Source organism: Mycetomoellerius zeteki, unplaced genomic scaffold, assembly GCF_001594055.1.
Source record: "Mycetomoellerius zeteki isolate Tzet28-1 unplaced genomic scaffold, Tzet1.0 scaffold62, whole genome shotgun sequence".
NCBI lineage: Eukaryota > Metazoa > Arthropoda > Insecta > Hymenoptera > Formicidae > Mycetomoellerius > Mycetomoellerius zeteki.
The window spans coordinates 1,208,599-1,227,853 of NW_017257632.1; the positions used below are offsets into that span (position 1 = coordinate 1,208,599).

Below are 19,255 nucleotides of genomic sequence, written 5' to 3' on the forward strand. Positions count from 1 at the left end.
ATATATTTTTTTCTTTTTTCGTGATTTCCTGCGAAACAAAGCAAAAAGGAGCATATGTCTATAGGACTTTTTTTCTTAGTTTTTTACTCCTCTACACGCTCCCGAAGTTTTGCCATTTAATTTGGAAACACCCTGTATAATACTTATACACACAATTTATTTATCATTGTTCATGAGACGGGAGAACACCACAAATTAAAATATAAATAAAAGTTTTACATTTTGCAAAATATGTCATTATTATAGTTAATTATAATTTTAGTTTACTTTGGATTTTTTATTTTTCATTAATTATTATCAAGTATGAAATCATAAACTATACGTTATAATTTTTGCATTATAATTCCATATTTTATATCAGAAAGTATTATTAAAATAATATAATTAACGTATCATTGTGATGTTTTCAATTATATTTTCTAAATATATTTAACTTTTATCAAATTTATATCTGCAAAGTATTATTTTATTTATTGATTTATTCTGATTGAGCCATATTAATAATTTATTTTATTATTTTAATTTTTTCTAATAATTTAATATTTTGTCGTTTGATTAGATATTGAAGTGTCAATAATTGTCGAATTGATATAATGAATTCTTTTCTGAGCTTCATGAATGAATTAACGTCTTATAAATTGACTCTAAAATTAGTCCGGTTCAGAATTAAATGCTGACTTTAATCTGTTTTAGCCTATCGATTTTAATTCAACGGATCTATAAGAGAGGATACATTTATTTCTGACACGTTCTCAACTTCATGTACATCTATATATATCCGATATAATTTTCATAGATCCATTATCTCGATTAAAAATAAGAGATACTGGTGTTACACTCACTAATACTATGCGCAGCAGGGGAGTTATAGACTGCGTTGTAACTACGTTGATCTGTTAAATACAAACATATGCAAATTGTAGCAGCGCTTAAAACGATTAACATTTAATATTTCAGAAAATAATCACGTGCATAGAAAGTAATTTTTTTCGAGAAAAGTAACAATTTTTGAGAAAAAAAATCTTTATAAATTTCTACAAAGCTCGTGAAATAAAAATTTTTTATGTGAATAAACCAAGTAATAAATTACTTTATGGTTGCTCTGCCGTTGCTCGATGCCTTCCAAGCCTCCTCTTCCTCTCAAATTGTCCGAGCAGTCAGATTCCCGTCGCACATTGCACAACACTCGCGAAAACACAATTAATATCGCGTGAATTATTAGATTACGAATATGCGATACGATGGCACTTTCGATATTCAATTTGTACGCAATTTTTAATCCTGAACACGATTTTCCAGTCCTTCACTACATGATGGATTGTTCGTGTGCCGAGTTAATTTGCATTACTTTTACAAATATAAAAAAAATTATTAAATGACTTTTACATATACACACTTTAACATTTATAAAAAGTATTTGTAAGATTGTGTTTTAATTTAAAAAAAATTATTATCTTAAATTTAAAAACAATTACCTATATATAAATAAGTATAAAATTGTATAATGTTATAACTAATTTCTTGATGCACCTATAAATATTTCAAAGAAAAGAAATGCGCAAGACACGAGTGACCCAATCATATATATACTAACAGTTAATCCTCCGTTGACCACGTAAAATTTTCGCTTTATCCGCAGTTTGAGCCTTCAAATTCAGATTTGTGTACCTATTGTTCCGGATTACATAAAAATCTAAAAAAATGTTAGATACTTGTAAAAGCTTTAATAACGAATTTTTATTATTACAGAAGTTGGATTGTATTTTATTTTTTACAGAATTAAATTTATCAGAATTATAAAAAATCGACTGTGTCTTTAAAATCCCAAGTTGCCAGCAGAGGATTTAATATTTTATACTCGCGACATTTCATTTAAATATGCACAAATATTTGCTTCGTAACAGATAAAGCCATCATTTTGATATGCTCGCGAGTTGAAAATCGTAGAAGTCAACAGCGTGATTTGATAATTTCAATAATCTTAAGGAATAGCTACATTTGACGATTCGTGTTATGTGTCGCGATCGCGTGTCAAGCGGTAATACGGTGGTAAAATAGCATCTCGTTTCGTGTCGTTGTTAACCCATTCGAGTGACACCGCAAAAAAGACACACCAGGCAAATTCACCATCATGAGATACGCGACACCCTACGGAAGAAACCACCAGAGTTAATGATAGCACGGATAATGCTAATCTGATAATGCTACTTGTAATAGAGCAGAGAACGATGCTAATAGATGTAAGGAACGATAGCTTTCGAAGAATAATATGACGACGCAACGAATAGCGTGAACTGTTGTCTATCGGCTCGAGCGTTCGATGCGTAACCCTGGATCTACAATAGAGTTTTAAGCCTTAAGCCATAAGAAATGGGCGAACCACAGTCGATTATTCCCCCCGGATTCGACTGTAATTGGTCAGTTTCTTACGGCTTAAGTCTTAAAATACTTATTGTAGATCCGGACTAATAACAAACAACGCGGTGACCTTTCCTATCTGTCGCGCGTCGTTACGCCATTACGCCATGACGTCACGCCTAAGGACCATCACACGAAATTAGATAAGCTGCATAACCATAAGGGCCACTGTCACCAAGCTCAGTTAACTTAACTGGGCCAATTAATCCATCGGAATTGACCAATCTGTCAATTCTTCAAACAAAATGACAAATGCGATTGGTCAATTCCGATGGACTAACTGGCCTAGTTAGATCAACTGAGCTTGGTGACAGTGGCCCTAAAACTCCTAAACCAATGAGCATTTTATGTAAATCAACATGATGTCTTTATGTTGGATGCTTATTGGTTCAGCGACCTTATGCTATGGTTATGTAGCTTATGTAATTTTGTGATGGCTCTAAGCCAAGACTGCGTGCTGATCGATTGTTATCGCGAAATCAACGATGTATCTTTCAAAAACATTCACATCGAATATTCGGTTCCTACATTTTACGTTTTCCTATGCCGTGCATACGATTGGGTCATTCGCGTCCTGCACATTTCTTTTCTTCAAAAAACTGAAAAATATCATTCTATTGCTAAGAAAAGTGATTACTCAATTTAGTTTCTTTCTTTTAACCCTAGCTATACATACTGGGGTCCCAGATATCTCCCAATGCAATTTGCTAAATCAAGATGTTCGTGTTTCTGGATTTTTCTTATTTTTTGAACCTATATATGTATCTCGAAGCTCCTTAATTTTATTGACTTTTACACATTATGGACTTATTTCTTAATCAATTCTCCATCGATTGAAAAAAAATTAATTAATTCATTTTTACGGAAGTTACGGTAATAAATATGGATGAGGTCCCAGGGACCCGAATATATATCAAGGGTAAAAAAAAAAGTGTATAGCTGGGGTTACGTAACAGTTTTTAACAAAGTATATTTTCTTTATAATAATCTTAAGTTATTACAAAAATTTTAGAAAAACTCATTATTATGTACTCAAAACAAGAATTTATTTATTTTTTAAGAACATTATAAAATTGATAAAAAAAAACAACTTTATAATGAGCAATCGAATTTGTTTTAATTTAATAATTTTGATTGAAGTATTAAATTTGCTAGGATTCAGAATATATTTGGAATAAATTTGATGCTTGTCACAAACTTATTATGGATTTCCAGACACATGAATTTTTGAAATATTTGAATAATGTAATTATTACTTGCCTACAGTATGTATTTCTCTGTATAGGAGCATCGATTAGTTATAATATTTATATACAATTTTCTTAAAAATACACAATCTTACAAATACTTTCTAAAGATGTTAAAATATATATAAGAATTACTTAATATTTTTTATACTGTATATTTCTTAAAATAATGAAAATCCCAGGACACAAATGACTCATCGTGTATAGTAAAGGACCGAAAAATCATCGTGTGTACTGAAGTGTAAGCCTTACATTAATTTCCACGAATCTCAAGTTAAATATTAATGATAATTCGGATAATAAAATTTGTCGTTTACCGAGTAATTATTCGTGTAATTTATATTTGTTGTTGATGTTGATAACATTAATTTCGAAATTTTTACGTTCTCGGAGGAATAAAAATGTAATTTTAAAAAATTGTGTGATTTTAATAATCTATGAGAAATTGCGATTGCTATAATAGAATGTAATTAAACCGTTACGGAAAACGTAATGATTGATTCTCACATTTTCTTCTGAAGCTATTAAAATCATTACAATTATAAATTGCTATTACACATATAATTTTGTTCCTCGCGAAGTGAGATTATCGGAACGATATTGATCGCTTATAAATCAAAAGATATATTACGATCTCCAACATTTTCATATTAGAATTTCGGCTCTAATTAATCTTCCGAATATGCTATTAAAGTATCATACGGCGGTCGTAGGATACCTTGTATTCCCGGAACGCGTAACTTTTGCTACAGAAGTATGTTGGTAGCATATTATTTATGAGGATTTCTCTAAAGTTTTTCTTCGTAGTACACGTTGTAATTGGCGCATATCGTCCAGTAAATAACTTGAAAAAGTTTAAACTCTTTGTGTATTTAAAAAAATTCGATAGAAATAAAAAATAAAACCAGTAAACTTCGTAATTTTTATCTTGATTCTGCATGAATATCGTAACGATAAAACAATGCAGCGTGCAATATGAGCATTCCTTTGTGTAGAACGCATACAAAAGGAGATTTTCCCTTTAATGTTCCGAATCGACAATGGGATGCGTCGGTTCATGTTTTCCGTCCACAATGAGCTCAGGCATCGTTAGAGTTGTCTCGCAAAGTTCCCGAATCGACCGACGGAGTTCAGACATTGGCAGAATGTGTTTTTGCGTGCAGTTAACACCACGATTCCGCGATCAGTGGTTACTGATTCGCGCGAGAAACACGGAACACGAAATAAAGAAGCCGAGCGAGGAACTGTGGAGGAGCTAACGCAACGTCGCTTTTCTCGTTACAAACTCATTAGCCTAAGCGCATGTACGTACACGCTAAGAGAGAAATGTGGTTAAATTAGCTATAAACTATAGTATACGCTGACATCAACGATTATTTACAGCCGTCCTAACATGGGCAGGGCCGAGTTTTCTTTTTTCCTCTGCGATCTCCCACGAACGTGGGGATTACCGGGACGGTCTTGATTAATTTTATGTTATCTCGCAACGTGTGACAATGCTGACGATTTTATAGTTGATAATCGCATGTTGTGATTTGAATTCACGCAACAGTTAGCGGGTCGGCTGATGAGAATATACTGTTATTGGTATTAAAAATTACCGATATTAATAATGATAATGGATTTTAGATTTCGTGTTTAATATTGAAATAATAACATAACTTTAACCAATTTCACTATGTAATTCCTTTAAATATATAATTCCATTAAAATTGTATACAATATGTATTATAAAATAACGTTAATAACGTACGAATACAAAAAACGCTAAGGGCACTCATCGTTATAATAATTAATCATATGATTTTTATAACGAATGTAAAAAAAATAGGCGTTGATTAACCCTAGGACATACACGTGGATCTCCCGGATCCAATCGAAATTTCGCTTGCTACACGATGAAAAGAAAAGGGAAAGTTTTATTTTATAATATAATATAAAACTTTTTGATATTATAACTTATGCAGGTATATTCCTAAATTTCAGAGCTTCAAAATAAAAAAAAAGAGTCTAAAATTGTTGATCTGAAATTACAGTTGATCGAAATTACAGTTTATTAAAGTTAAAGTGGATTTTCTGGATCCATGGTGTGTTTTCAGAATTTTTCGGAAAGTATGTGTGTTCTAGGATTAACATCACCGAATTAAATCGATATCACAGTTCCTACTAGGGAGATATTCCTCACAGTTAATGAGGTATCGACGCGTCGTGATGCATTGTCATCTCGTCTACGACCATAGCTTCTGAACCGGACAATTATCGACCATCCTGACACTTACGTGTAAGGGTTCAACGCCTTACTTTCTTACACCATATTGAGCTTAAGAGCCTCTTCGTGCCTTTCAGCGTTTTTAAAGGCTAAGCTACCCGATAGCCACCATACGCGTATATTGCCCGCTAAATTCTAATATCGCAGAAATTTCTGCTTTCTTCATTTTAATAGGAAGAAAAAACGAAGATCCGAATTACCTTCTCTCTTTGAAAAATATAGACTTTATCAGAGCGGTATCAAAATGCCTTCTTATAGTCGTTCCGCAATATCGCTTCTCGAATTCACGGTGCATTCACAACGCGTATATTGAAATCGAATCGTAACGTTGCCTGACGCCTCGCGAATACATATTATACTTTCCGAGAACGGCATAATGAAATATCGATAAACACGAACGATCGCAAAATGGGAAGATACTGTCACCGATAGCGCGGAAAATCGGGTAGACGTCAGAGCGTCGAAACGGGACGAACAGATCCGGTAAGATCGCCCTCGGCGGGTGAGATTTGCAACGACGACGTGGCGCAGCACGGGTTTCACCGACGTGATGCGTTGCATTATTCACTTCTACGCCAGGGTAACGTGCGACCACTATCGTCCGTTTCGTCTCCCTGAAGCCTGTCTGAATCCTCCGCGGCTTTCGGACTAACTTCGACAGAGGCTTTGGCATCGATACCGCGAAGCCACCTTCGACATTCGACCCGCGTACATCCGGTGGTTTCTACCCGATACAATTAATTCCTTCTAAGTGACGACAGTAGACGGTATCAACCACGTCGATACACCGGTGGCGACTTTTTCTATTGTCGATTTATTTCTACGGCGACAATTTGTTAATACAAAGAATATAAAGTACATTTTCGTCAGCAATAATTATTTAATATAGACTATAAAATATGTATTCTAGAATTTCTTGAATTACTCATCTTCTGAAGATTAAACGATCTTTTAGTATTTCTAGATAATAATTTAAATTTTAAATAGTAGAGATAAATAAAGCATTTATAGATAATGCATTTAATGCAATTCGTGGACGAATGCATGGAAAATATTAATAGGAAGGATATAAAGATTAAGAGAAACTTATCAGAATTTTACAGGGACTCCATTCCTGTTCGCGTGGTAATACGAAGCCTTCAAACGTATCAAGCGACATTACTTATCGATTCAATATTGATACGCTGTCATCAATAAAATACTCCGCTACGTATTCGAGATATATTACGAAATCTAGGTCTTTATCTCTCTTTTTCTCTCTCTTTATCTCTGCTTTTCACATATACGCGGTACACGCAAGTATTTCAACTATGCCGAGACTACAAAGTTCCTTTCAGTATCGACAACCGCACGGACACTCGCGCGCTTTGACTCTCACAACGAAACGTATAAATGCAGCTGCGCATTTGACTCGGATTGAAATTTTCGGTGAATATTCCTCTCTCTCCTGATCTTCTGTCCTCTGGATTTTGGTCAAAATTTTCATGGTCCAATTCGCGCTGTTGTTCACTCCGATGATTCGCCGCTGTGGCGAGTCTCCGGTAAGAGAAACACAACATAGTCTATTCCTACCGGTTTCTCTTTTATTAAACAAAACTAATGGTAAGTCTTTATAAAAGCGCGACATTAAACGACTATTCCCTCTATTATAAATCTAAGAAAGTCCGTGACTTTTTAATGCGTATCTACTTGATTTATCTTGGCAATTATTAAATTTTTCGTAAAAGTTTCCTTTGGGAAATTTATGCAACAGTTCGCTTACTTTTTCCCATTTTTTTGTAGCTCCGTTGACAACTTCTTCGACTATTAACGAACTTTTAAATATTTACAAAAAAAAATGAACAAGCCGTGAGCCGAATATCATTTCAATAATAATGCTGAATAAGGCGATTAAGACGCGCATCGCGGCAGCTGCGGTTTTAGACGCGGCTTCGCTCGTAGTTGGCCGTAAGTTTTCGTTAGTCGACAACGAATGGAAATTAATTTATGAAAGAGCAGTTTACTCCCGATTCTTAGCTAAGTAAGAACGCCGTCTAATGTTCGAGTTTACTCGAGTTATCCCCTCTGCCCGCTCGCTTTCAGGCGTAATGACAGTTGGGCGTCGCCCGATTCATTAATGTTCCTATAAAAGGGAATTGCAATCTATAACAATTGTTTATTGCATATTAAATATAAGTGAGTTAATATTGTATTCAATTTTAATTAGAGTTAGAGTACTTTAACTTCATTAAAAAATTAATGCAATAAAAAATTAACGGGTTACAAAGCAAATGCATAATCTAGCGATGCATTTTTTGTAGTTTATCTATTTTAACGTTTGTATTAATTGTTTACTCTGTTCTCTCTGCTCCCAATAAATTATTATTTACCATTTATTTTCAATATTCAACGAATTTTTGAAAATACTTGATATTCTGAAAAATCCATTTAATTAGAGATATATGGGTGTGTGTTGATACTATCATAATATACGTGGAAGTATTTTCCTCATGCGCTTGTTAAATACCGCTTAATTAACTGTGTCGCGAGTACGTAATTCATAGCGTTGCATCGTCGATCTCACGGATCTTATTCCAGAACTCGATTAAAGCGAGAGTTCGCTATTTGCAGGAATGAAATTATTCTCCGTAAACATTGAAAGAAGAATTTTGCAACGTCGTACAGACTATCTTAAATAGCGGCGAAGGTCGCGATAGCTTCAAAAATATTAAATTTTTGAAGCTATCATGTCTGACGAATCTTCGTCTACAACTACTGACTGTATTAAATTTAAATATACATTAAGAAGTCAGTTGCAGATGAAGATTAAGGTCAAAAATTGAAGTTTTAACTTGATAAATTTGTTTAAAATTTTTTAACATTATCAAATGTTTTTTTCACAATTTATTCACTGTCGAGACACCAATGACTTCTGAAATTATAAAAATTACTTGGAAAGAATTGCTGAAATATCCAAAAATTTAGTTAGATACAAATCTAAAAATAATTTTGGATCATCAAAATAATTACGTAGGAATCACAAACTTCATGAACAATGCCGCAAAAAGTTTTGACATTCTAACAACCATTTTGAGCATTTTACATAATTATTTTGATAATTAAACAAACTTATTTTCAGATCTGTATAGCTAAATTTTTAGATATTTCACAAAATTTGTCTTTTCCGTGTAATTTTTTTACTTTTATTAATTATTTCCGTTGAAATATTGTGTTATGCTTTATTAACGCATATGCTATACATATACGTATTTGAGTTAGAGAAGTGGTGTCAAGGAAATAAAAATCTCGAAAGTTTGTGGCGTTTCACAAAGGGGAAGTGATAAAATGCATTAAAGCTCAACGCAGGCAATTTGTGCAAAAGATTTGTCGAAGTAAGCTGTGCGCTTTGGCTTAGAAAAGCTGGCATTTTTCAACGCACGCTTCATTATCTTCGAAACCGGAGTAGTTTCCAGTCGGTGGAGCACATTTATATCGTGGTGCGCACCGTGCTCGCGCGTTAAATCGTTGCCTTTATTCAAGGCTCGACGCGCGACTAGTCATTTATCTCGTAAAATCAACCGGTCAGCCATAACGTCATAGAACAAGCTAAATACAATCACGTAAATAATCTCGTTCTATTTTCATCGATTAAATCCGCAATAAAAGCTGATATTACGCATAGAATCCCTACGCACGTTATGTACATAACGGCTGTAAAATAATTGGCTTAATACAACTACACAATATGTTTTTGTTCGCCCAGATTTATGGACTCACTATTGTAATTTTATTTTTATTATTAATTTAATCTTCTAGTATACTGTATTTTATTACACGTCAAGCGTAATAACAGCGAAAATGAAAACTGTTTGCACGAAATTGTACAAATAGCACGAAAAAAATTGTAATTGACGTAACTGTTTGTATACGGAAAAGATAAAAATTACTCTACAAATACTTGACATTCTTTTTTTTTTCTATATTATTAATATCGTAGCATGCTGGATAATTGTACAAAGAGATTAATTACTATGTTTCGGATTACCACGCTGTGATTAAATAATCTACCTCGTCTAGAGTTACTATTCAGAGAAAGGAAAAATATTTGTTCAAAACATTCGATCACTTGTAGGATAGCCAAGTAACGAATAGTATGCTAATCTGAAAGCATTACGGCAAGACTCTTCGACGAATCGTTTCGAACTTTTCGAATTGCACCGGCTTCTACCTCGTCGGTTAGTGAAGAGCGGGAGGATGTTCTCTCCCATGGAGAAGTCCGCGAGAGAAACTCTCACTCCATCGTACCAATAAGAGTGTTTCGCAGAAGTTCACCTGGGCGATCAGTGTACTTGCTATGTAAAATAAATCTCGACTTACCTACCGCAGACTTTAATCATCTTATTTCTGGCGTAAAACAAAGCCAACATTCTTAATCTGAGAAAGTATATATGATACCTTCGAAATATTTTATTAGAGATTTATCACGAAGCTGTACTCCTATCTGCTGTACGTATTACAAATCGTATTACGAACTGTAAAGCCCGGGATATCCGCCACGTCGCGGAAAAAAGCTGCGATACTCTCTATGTACATATCGCGGATTTTTGGGCTACCGTGTAAATTCGCGAAATACGAGAAATGCGTGATGACACGCGGAAAAAAAAATCCGGGATAGCGCGGAATCGCACAATAAAATATTTTCAAGGCGGATTTTTCCAAATCGAAATTTTTGACGTGCCAATAGATAAACGTGGCATTGGGGGCTTTCGCGTATCTTAAAAAAAAATCTCATAAGTTCTTGCGAATTTGCAATTCAAAAGTTGACCTATACCGTGACCATACGTCTTTTATTGTAAAGGACAGTCTTTTATTTCAGATAGTTGTCCTTTAGATTTCTTTATTTTTTCTCAAAACTCAATTTTGTTCTCTATTTTAATAATATTACGGGAGATTCTTTTCTAATTAGCATTCCAATGTTTAATGTACTAATGAGCGAATTTTTACGGAATTACCGACAAATTTAGTTTTATGCAAGGGCAATATTAACTCAAACAAAATGGTAGTCAAAATGACGTCAAAATTAGTCATGATTAATTGAAAAGTGACATTTAATAATTAAATTTGCATCTATAATATAGATATTGATATGATTTTAATGTTATAATGACTTGTGCTTTATTTGGGAATTATTCTGCGCAAGAAAATTTCAGAAATTAATGCACAGACCTCTGATAGTCACAAACTACTTTAGAAATATTTAGAAAGAAAATTAAAAAATTTTTAAGTTTGTCCTTTATTTTCTGTAAAAAAATATGATCACCGTCGTGACGCCGTTCTGTAGAAAATCGATCTTCATTACGATAAAACGCATTTTCTAACGTAGTTAAGGATCGGTTGCGCATGCATCTGTTCGCAAGGACATTAGTACCTACGTTTTACAGGTTTTACAGTATTGGATGCACATTCTAATGGAATCGACTGTCCTACACACTGGCTGTTGGCAGTGAAGAGATCTCTTCGTTCCAACATCAAATAAAATCGAACGAGGCCATTTGCCGAGCACTCGCCGTTCTCTCCTATCGTTATTCTTGTCTTAAATGAAACGTCCGAGTGAAAAACAGCGTTCGCGGCTTATTGTCCGGAGGAATAACTATCGGCGCTTTTACCTTTTTGGATTGCGACCAAGGTCGATGATTCGTTTGTATCAAAGTCAACCGAGGGGAAACGGAATGAATGTGGGAAAGAGAAAGACCGGGAAAGTGCAGAGAGGAGAATCTTCGAAGAACATGCGGATCCTTACAACACAGATGCGAATACATGCACGGTAATCCCGAGGGAGGACAATTTTATTTGTTCCATCAAGAGCGCATTTCCTCTATCCATTTCGAACTCGATTCCCGGATCACCTAGTCAAGCTACTACCTTTCCTCGATTCGTCTCGTCATCTACACGTGATGCATAAGAATACCTTCTCACGCTCTACGTGCACTTTCGAAACGAGAGCGTCTCGTAACCCGTCTGTATTTTATTAATGGTGTTCCGTTTTTTATTAAAATCTGTATACATTTTTATTACGCCCTAGATATACCGTTCAAAAATAACTCCTCGCTGTAACGCAAATGTAAAAACAATGAATGATCAATGCTGGACTCGGTAACGGCGAGTACGCGAAGGTTTTCGCATCTGCATCTGCTCGTTAAGCGAAGTAGAAGGAATAATCGTGACTCGTTAGCCGCTACCGAGATTCCGCGAAGGTTCTCCTCTTTCTCTCTCTCCGTCTTTTTTCTCTTTCCTTCCTCGCTTTCTCTCTTGCACGCTCTGCCATCTCGGTCTCTTTCATGCCGAACCGCGTATCCCATCATGCATATGAATGAAACTGTTTTGCCGCGAGCCGAAAAAACGTCACGCTGTTAAACGACTCACGCTTATTCATAGCTGCAGTCAACCAACATCGTCCCTGCTACCACCCCCGCGGTAAAGCTTCGAGAGACGATAATTTGAAGCTCGTTTCGGGCGTTTCCTTTGGGCCCTTTGTACGCTCGCGATATCGTTTCGAAGAGTAGCACACGTATCCGCACCTCTCTCACCGATGCTCGTTCATCAAAACAAATCGGCAACTCTGCCGACTTAATGAGAAAATAACTTGCTAACTATGCAGTGAATAGTCTTGACCGCAAACACATAGTATTTATCTGCAATTTGTAATTACAAATTGAAAATAATTTAAATATATCTTTTACCTTTTTTCCATAACTATATAACAGTTGTATATTTTCATTGTAAAATATTAAAACACCCGTATCTCACATGCAAGAGTTTTTCCGTTTTTTATTATTTCACGAGGCAAAATATGAAACTTTTGTAAAACGAGTTAGATCGGCGGTGGCAAGTAATACGAAATTTATTTTTGGCCATTCGTCCGTTTTCGCGTGCGTAATTCACAAATTTTTCACAGCGCATTTTTACAAGAATCAGAAATGAGGGAAATATGAAGATCGATTTAGCAAGTGGAAAGCATTCAAGAGGTGTGTGCGTGTACGCTCCTATTGCAAAGATTTGAAAAATGTTCATTTTAATGGTTGACGTAACGTGAATATTGGTTACCACCGAAGTGTTACGTGCCTGGAGTCTCGAGTAGAAGCACGTACAGTACAATGTACATATACATCATAATATATATATATATATATATACATACGTATAGATACACCTTGTAAGATACGATATGAATACGTCGCTTAATATCGAGCATGCAACGTGAAAAATGTAAATTCGCGCGATCTCCGATCCTGTACAGTACATTGATTCCTACGAACCACATTGTCGGGCAAAGTTCACTTTTCGCGCCAGTTATTACGCAAACGCCCGCCCGGTTGGCGTAATTTCACGTTGTTTTAGCGGCTCAGGCAAACTTTTTAGTCAAATTGAGTAAGGGATCGTGCATTGAATGCAAATCACCGCGACACATAACGCGATAGGACCCGTTTCATTTCTCCTTTTTTGCGGTGAAGTTCGGCGGCCAAACTTATGCCGCTGAAGTTATGCCGCGCGTACTCCCATGATTCCAGCCCGTCGTCGTCTATAGGATGCTACGAAAAGTTTGCTTTTGACGCGCGGTGGGTTGCACGTGACGAATTCAAATCAGGCGTAAATACTTAAAGCAAACACTCCGCGAGAGGCTGGTAGGGATGGGGCTGCAACTCGGTTTTAAAATAAAGCATTAGGAACGACGAGCGGCGACGGGGTTGTTAAGAAGGGTGGTGTTGCTGCCTGGACCGGTCTACCTTTCAAAGTTTACGGCGAAACTTTGTGTAAACTCACCGAGTTTAGCAGTGAACTAGTTCATTGAACGCAGATCGGTAACCGCGATGAATGAGTTATAGATATTTCGATTGTCCTCTGAATTTAGAATATCAACAGAATTAAAGACGATCCAGCAAAAGAGATCGGAGTTTCAATTATTAAATAAATGAACTCTAAGTTTATGCCAAATGTGATGAATATTTCGTTTTAATTAATACGAGATATCCCAAATTAAAACTAAACTAAATTGAAAGGCCATCAACAGAATTAATACACACACTTCAAAGATGATTCGACAATCTATAAGGAAGATTTTAATTTAATTTGGCCCTGGAGGTGGATCTATAGCGATTTTCAAAATGTTTGAAATAAATCATCATTACAAAAACAATCATATATATTGAGGTAAATATTTGTGCACAATATCTGTAATAGATTTTTATATTGCTTGTTATTCAGATTGAATCTCTTTATTTTCTCTAAATATTCTTTAAGAATTGTCAAAGTAATACTTTGTTTTAATGCAAAATAATAGTAGGTGGTCGATTTATTGTAATATTTTATATCTTTCATTTCGACCTGAGAAAATAATATTATCAAGTTGCAAGAAATCCTCATGTATCGGAAAATTCTTTCCATATATATATAAAGACAATATAAGAGAGGCAAGTAAGTTGCCTCTCTTTTTTAACTCACAGCTAAGAACAGAAGAATCGCATTTGAACTTTTATCTCGATCAGACACAATAGGAAATATATCGACAACTATACTATATTGCCGAGAAAGTTGCGAAGAATGAGATGATATTATTTATAATAAAAAGCAGAGAATTTAATTATTAGAATATTTTACAAGAAGTATTATTAAAATATTTAAAACGGATTACGTTTAAGATGACAGAGACGTTATCCAATGATTTCATAGCGGATTTATGTGCTGTAAGTTAATTAATAATATTTTCAAAGTCTATAAGTAATAAGCGGAATTTAACGAAGATAGATCTCCAAGTAATGAAACTAAAAGCACAACGTAGCCGTCCAGATTGGCGCAATATCAAATGGCTTAGTACGTTACAGAACGAGTTTTTAATTCATTAATGATATTTGGCCTAAAAATGTAACAGGTTTAAATACAGATTATTAGAAACGGAAATTTTATCTGTATTTATATGTATTTTCTTTTTTTAAATTAATCACAATAAGTCCACACAGACCATTACATTCATTAATTCAAGCTCCAATAAATATAAGAAATTTTATCGAGCGATACGTATATGTTCAAAAATATGTAAAAAAAACAGAAAAAAATATATTGACCCATTTTGGACTTCATATACATACACATCCCATAATTTAATGCAATACAAGTTCGATCGATCGAATTAAAAGAGTTAATGAACGTCAGCGCTCTATTTCACCCGACTGGGCTTGTTTCTGTCTTCGCGGAAAGTATATATCTGCAAAAAAAGAGAAAGAGAGGAAAAGCAATTAAGAACATTCCGCCACTTACCTCGGACGATGAGCTTGATCACAGCTTCCGGCGTATTTCTGTTGTTCACGAGACACTCGTACATACCGCTGTCGGCGGCGGTGACGGGATGCAGCTGCAACGAATAATTTTTCAACGACAGAGACATTCTGTTCTGTTCTGTTCGTCGCACGACAGTCGTGCTTCTGCTCTTATACTCGAGCAACCGCATCCCGTTTGCCCGCCACTCGAGCATCAACACCAGCGAATCCTCCGTCACTCCCGGACACCCCAGTGTGACGTTCTTCCCCGCCTCCACGACGACGTCTTCCACCAACGAATTCATGGCATCTGCGAACATAGATCCTTCCATTACATTCGTCGTAACATTCGTAGCAAACGTTATCGTTGTGATAAAAACAAACGTGATCTCAGGGCTACCGCAGGAATAAGAATCGAGGAGCGAATGGGTGAACGAGCCTCGCGACGGATTCTTGCGGGTTCGGATTTCACCTGCGTCAGGACAATTTCAGCGCAGAACGAATAAAATCCGTGAATGACTGGACGTTCTTCGACTTAACAGCGCATCACGCTTTCTCGTAAGACCGGGTGTAAAAGAATTCTGACAAGGGAACGTGTTATATTGCAAAAGTGACATCAAAAAACTAACGTTACCAACTGAAATGTCACGTTTCAAATAGATATTCTAGATGGTCAAATTTTCAGAATTATGGATTCCATACCCGACTTGGACTGGAATGCTTGGTCATTTTAATTTGTTAAACACAAAATACTTCGAAAGTAAAGCATTTTTTTTTTAAAGTTTCAAATAAAAATTGTATAAGATTTAAAGAGGACCATCAAAAGATAAGCTATTTAGATTTTGTGAACCAATAAGTCCTTGCACCTAAGTAACTCATCTGATGGTTCTCTTTATTTTTTATTTGAAACATTTTCTCAAAAATGCATTGTTCTCGAGATATTTTGTGTCTAAGTTAAAATGGCCAAACATGTTTTGGCCCAAGTCGGGTACATAATCCATAGAATCCCAAGATTTTACTACCTAGAAAACCTATATCAAACATGATCTTTTGTCTGATAACGTTAGTTTTTTATATCACTTTGCAATGTAGAACGTTCCCTTCTGAGCGCCGTGAGGCGTGCGCTGTCGATTGCGTCGATTTTTTTTTATCCGCACTCTCTCTCTCTCTCCAAGGAAAATTTCAATATTTTTTAACCACGCGACACGAACGAGTAATCTTCCGCACAACAGAGAGCTATTCCAGTTCCCTCGCGGTAAACGCTTGGAATATACTTGAGGGGATTAATGTACGCGCGAGTACGGCGAGTACAACACCGTAGCGAGATAGCTTCCGATCGACTTTTAAAATTTCACGCGGCCGCGCCGGATCGTAATTTGCAACGCAAAATATACGACGCTCAGCTCCACGGTTACGCCATATTGCATCGCGGAATTTCTGAATACCTAGGCATCCAATTTTCTTTCTAACGAGTTCAATTTTTTCTCCAACAGGAATACCTTCGATATACACTCTGAAACGTACGTATGCTCTTCACACACGCGTTGCTATTTTATTCTCTCCGGCCGCAAAACACCGTCGTCTAGAAAATCTATGAAAATCCATGCACGAACGAATGACAGATCAAAAGTTTGCGCGTGATTCCGTAAGCACTACAGATATGTATATAATATATATCGCGTATGAATGTGTACTGTATCGCGGAGCGAACCGTCGATCGTACGTGGCGAAACCGCGCCGGACATCACGATGCGGCAGGTCATCGAGGTAATTCACGAAGGGATTCCCTCTGCAATCTCTGGAAAGCCCTAGCAAAGCTTTCACTACGCGGATTTTGCAGCAAAACGGTATTCAGATCACGCGTACGTATTCATACGTGCATAAAGTGCAAGTTCGAACCTTGCCAAGCATGCTTCTTTAGCGCGTCCCCCGTCTCTTTCTCTTACGATCGGCATAAATCACAGCTCGCCCTTTGAGCTACGTCGTTGGACGAGTAACTGTCCCGTTCGTCTACCTTTGCAAAGGCGATAACAAATTTATCGCAAAATAATATTTCTTCGCTCCTCGAAAATTCCCGCGATAAATTTTCTCTTATTCCCGTTAAATTTCACTCGTTCGTTTTTTACTTCTTTTTAAAATTTATGTGCAGAATATATTCTACTTCTCTCAAAGCTAACACTGATTATTTTTATAGCAGAATATTTATTTAAAAGCCTCTCCCTCTCTCTTTTTTCTTTACTTTTAATTCTATGAATTCTTTTATCTTTCAAGTAGAACAATTTTATTTGATTGATAACCTAATTGGCCAAAATAATTTAAATCTGACCATTTTATATTAATATCAAGGGGAGATAGTCTGATGTATTTTTCATATACGTTTACGACAATATAAATGAGATTTTTTTTGTGATAATGATATTCATAATCAATAAAGCGCTCTAATAAAATATGCCAAAGACTCGCATACTTTAGGAGTTCATTAATCAATAAAACCATCATAACTCATTTCGATGGCTCGAGAGCACTTGAATTAAATAACGCGGCTACTTATTGATTATGGGATCGAGTCATTTGATATTTTTTTAAGTATTCAACATATCTATCTTGAATTTTCATCATCTACAAAATTTCGCAAATATCCTAAAAATATATTTTATATATATAATCTATTTTTTCTTCTAAGATTATGGATGTATATGGCTGTCCGACACACACACACACACACACACACACACACACACACACACACACACACACACACACACATATATATATGTACATATGATATCGATCTAGTTTTAAAACTAAATTTCTTCAAACGTAACGTCAAAGTTACTCACGAAATGAGTCGACTGGGAAATGTTTCATGCCGGAAGATATCTCGACGGAATTTTAAAGCATACGTCGCTCCTCAAAGCTTCCTATATACCTCTAAAAACTCGGACTACGTGTACTCGCCCTCCCGTTTAACGTCATTACTTTACATCACCAATCCATGGAACCATAAGAAGTATGTTGGAAGTCCTGTTAGCTCTCGATTAGCTCTCGACGGAATGCGCTTCTATAAAAAAGCATGCGTGGAGAAAATTAACAAAAATGCAGGTCGAAATAAAACGCAACCGAGAGCGTACAGCGGGAAAATAATCCAACTGTTAATGACGTCGATCATTTCGATAACCGCGCCAGTGAACACAAGAATGGAAGGTAAAAAGTAACGAAAAAGAAGAAAAAAGGAAACGATATAACGCATGGATACGTACGATAACGCTTTCACATAGTTCCGTCAATGAGAATCACCCTCGTTTGCACTCGCGACGACGAGACATTCGTAACTGCAGGACGCTCGTAAAATCGACACGGCAGATTGTCCAAGAAAATAAAACCGTAATCGCACGTTTTGATATACAACAGTTCCTATATGACGCGTAAAAAAAAACTGCCAAAGAATCCCGAACAAATCACATAAAAAAAGTAGCTTCGGTCAAATTGGCTGAAACTGTGATATTTTGTAAATTGAAATGCTGATTAAAAATTTCTTCAGAAAACCATAAAAAATGGACAAATTTTGCTGTAATACCATTTAAAATTTTGTCTAATCGGACTGAAAAGTCTTTATTTGCTAAATTAATTTTTTGTTACTGTACCTAAATATTTTTATACACAATAACTATACAGAATAATGACTCAATTAATGTACAGAAAACACATACCTAGTTGCTCTAAAAAAAATGTAGTTTGTAAATATACATACTGCAAATTGCATAATTTTTTTAAAGCCACTATGTATTTTCTTTACATCAATTGATTCATTTCATTATTCTGTGTTTACAAGTATTAAGATACAATTACCAAAAAATGAACAATTTAATAAATAAAGAAACTTTTCAGTTCAATTAGACTAGATAATAGTGACTTTCGAATGATGCTACAGCAAAATCTGTTTATTTTTTAGGCTTTTGCTTAAGGAAACTTTTGATCAGCCATTCATAATCTACAAAAGATCGCAGCTAATTTGACTGAAGCCACTCTTT

General features: G+C 35.5%; 1 protein-coding gene across 3 annotated transcripts in view; it reads right to left on the reverse strand.

Moving 5' to 3' along the window:
- Positions 1 to 15,499, reverse strand: part of LOC108728508 (Protein tyrosine phosphatase 99A) — a 219,510-nt gene extending 204,011 nt beyond the window's left edge. For all 3 annotated transcript variants that reach the window (XM_018457075.1, XM_018457077.1, XM_018457074.1), the window contains exon 1: positions 15,226 to 15,499. In XM_018457075.1, the coding sequence (XP_018312577.1) occupies positions 15,226 to 15,439 (214 nt within the window). In that variant the 5' untranslated portion in view covers positions 15,440 to 15,499. The remainder of the gene's footprint in view (positions 1 to 15,225) is intronic.
- Between the last annotated feature and the right edge of the window lie 3,756 nt (positions 15,500 to 19,255).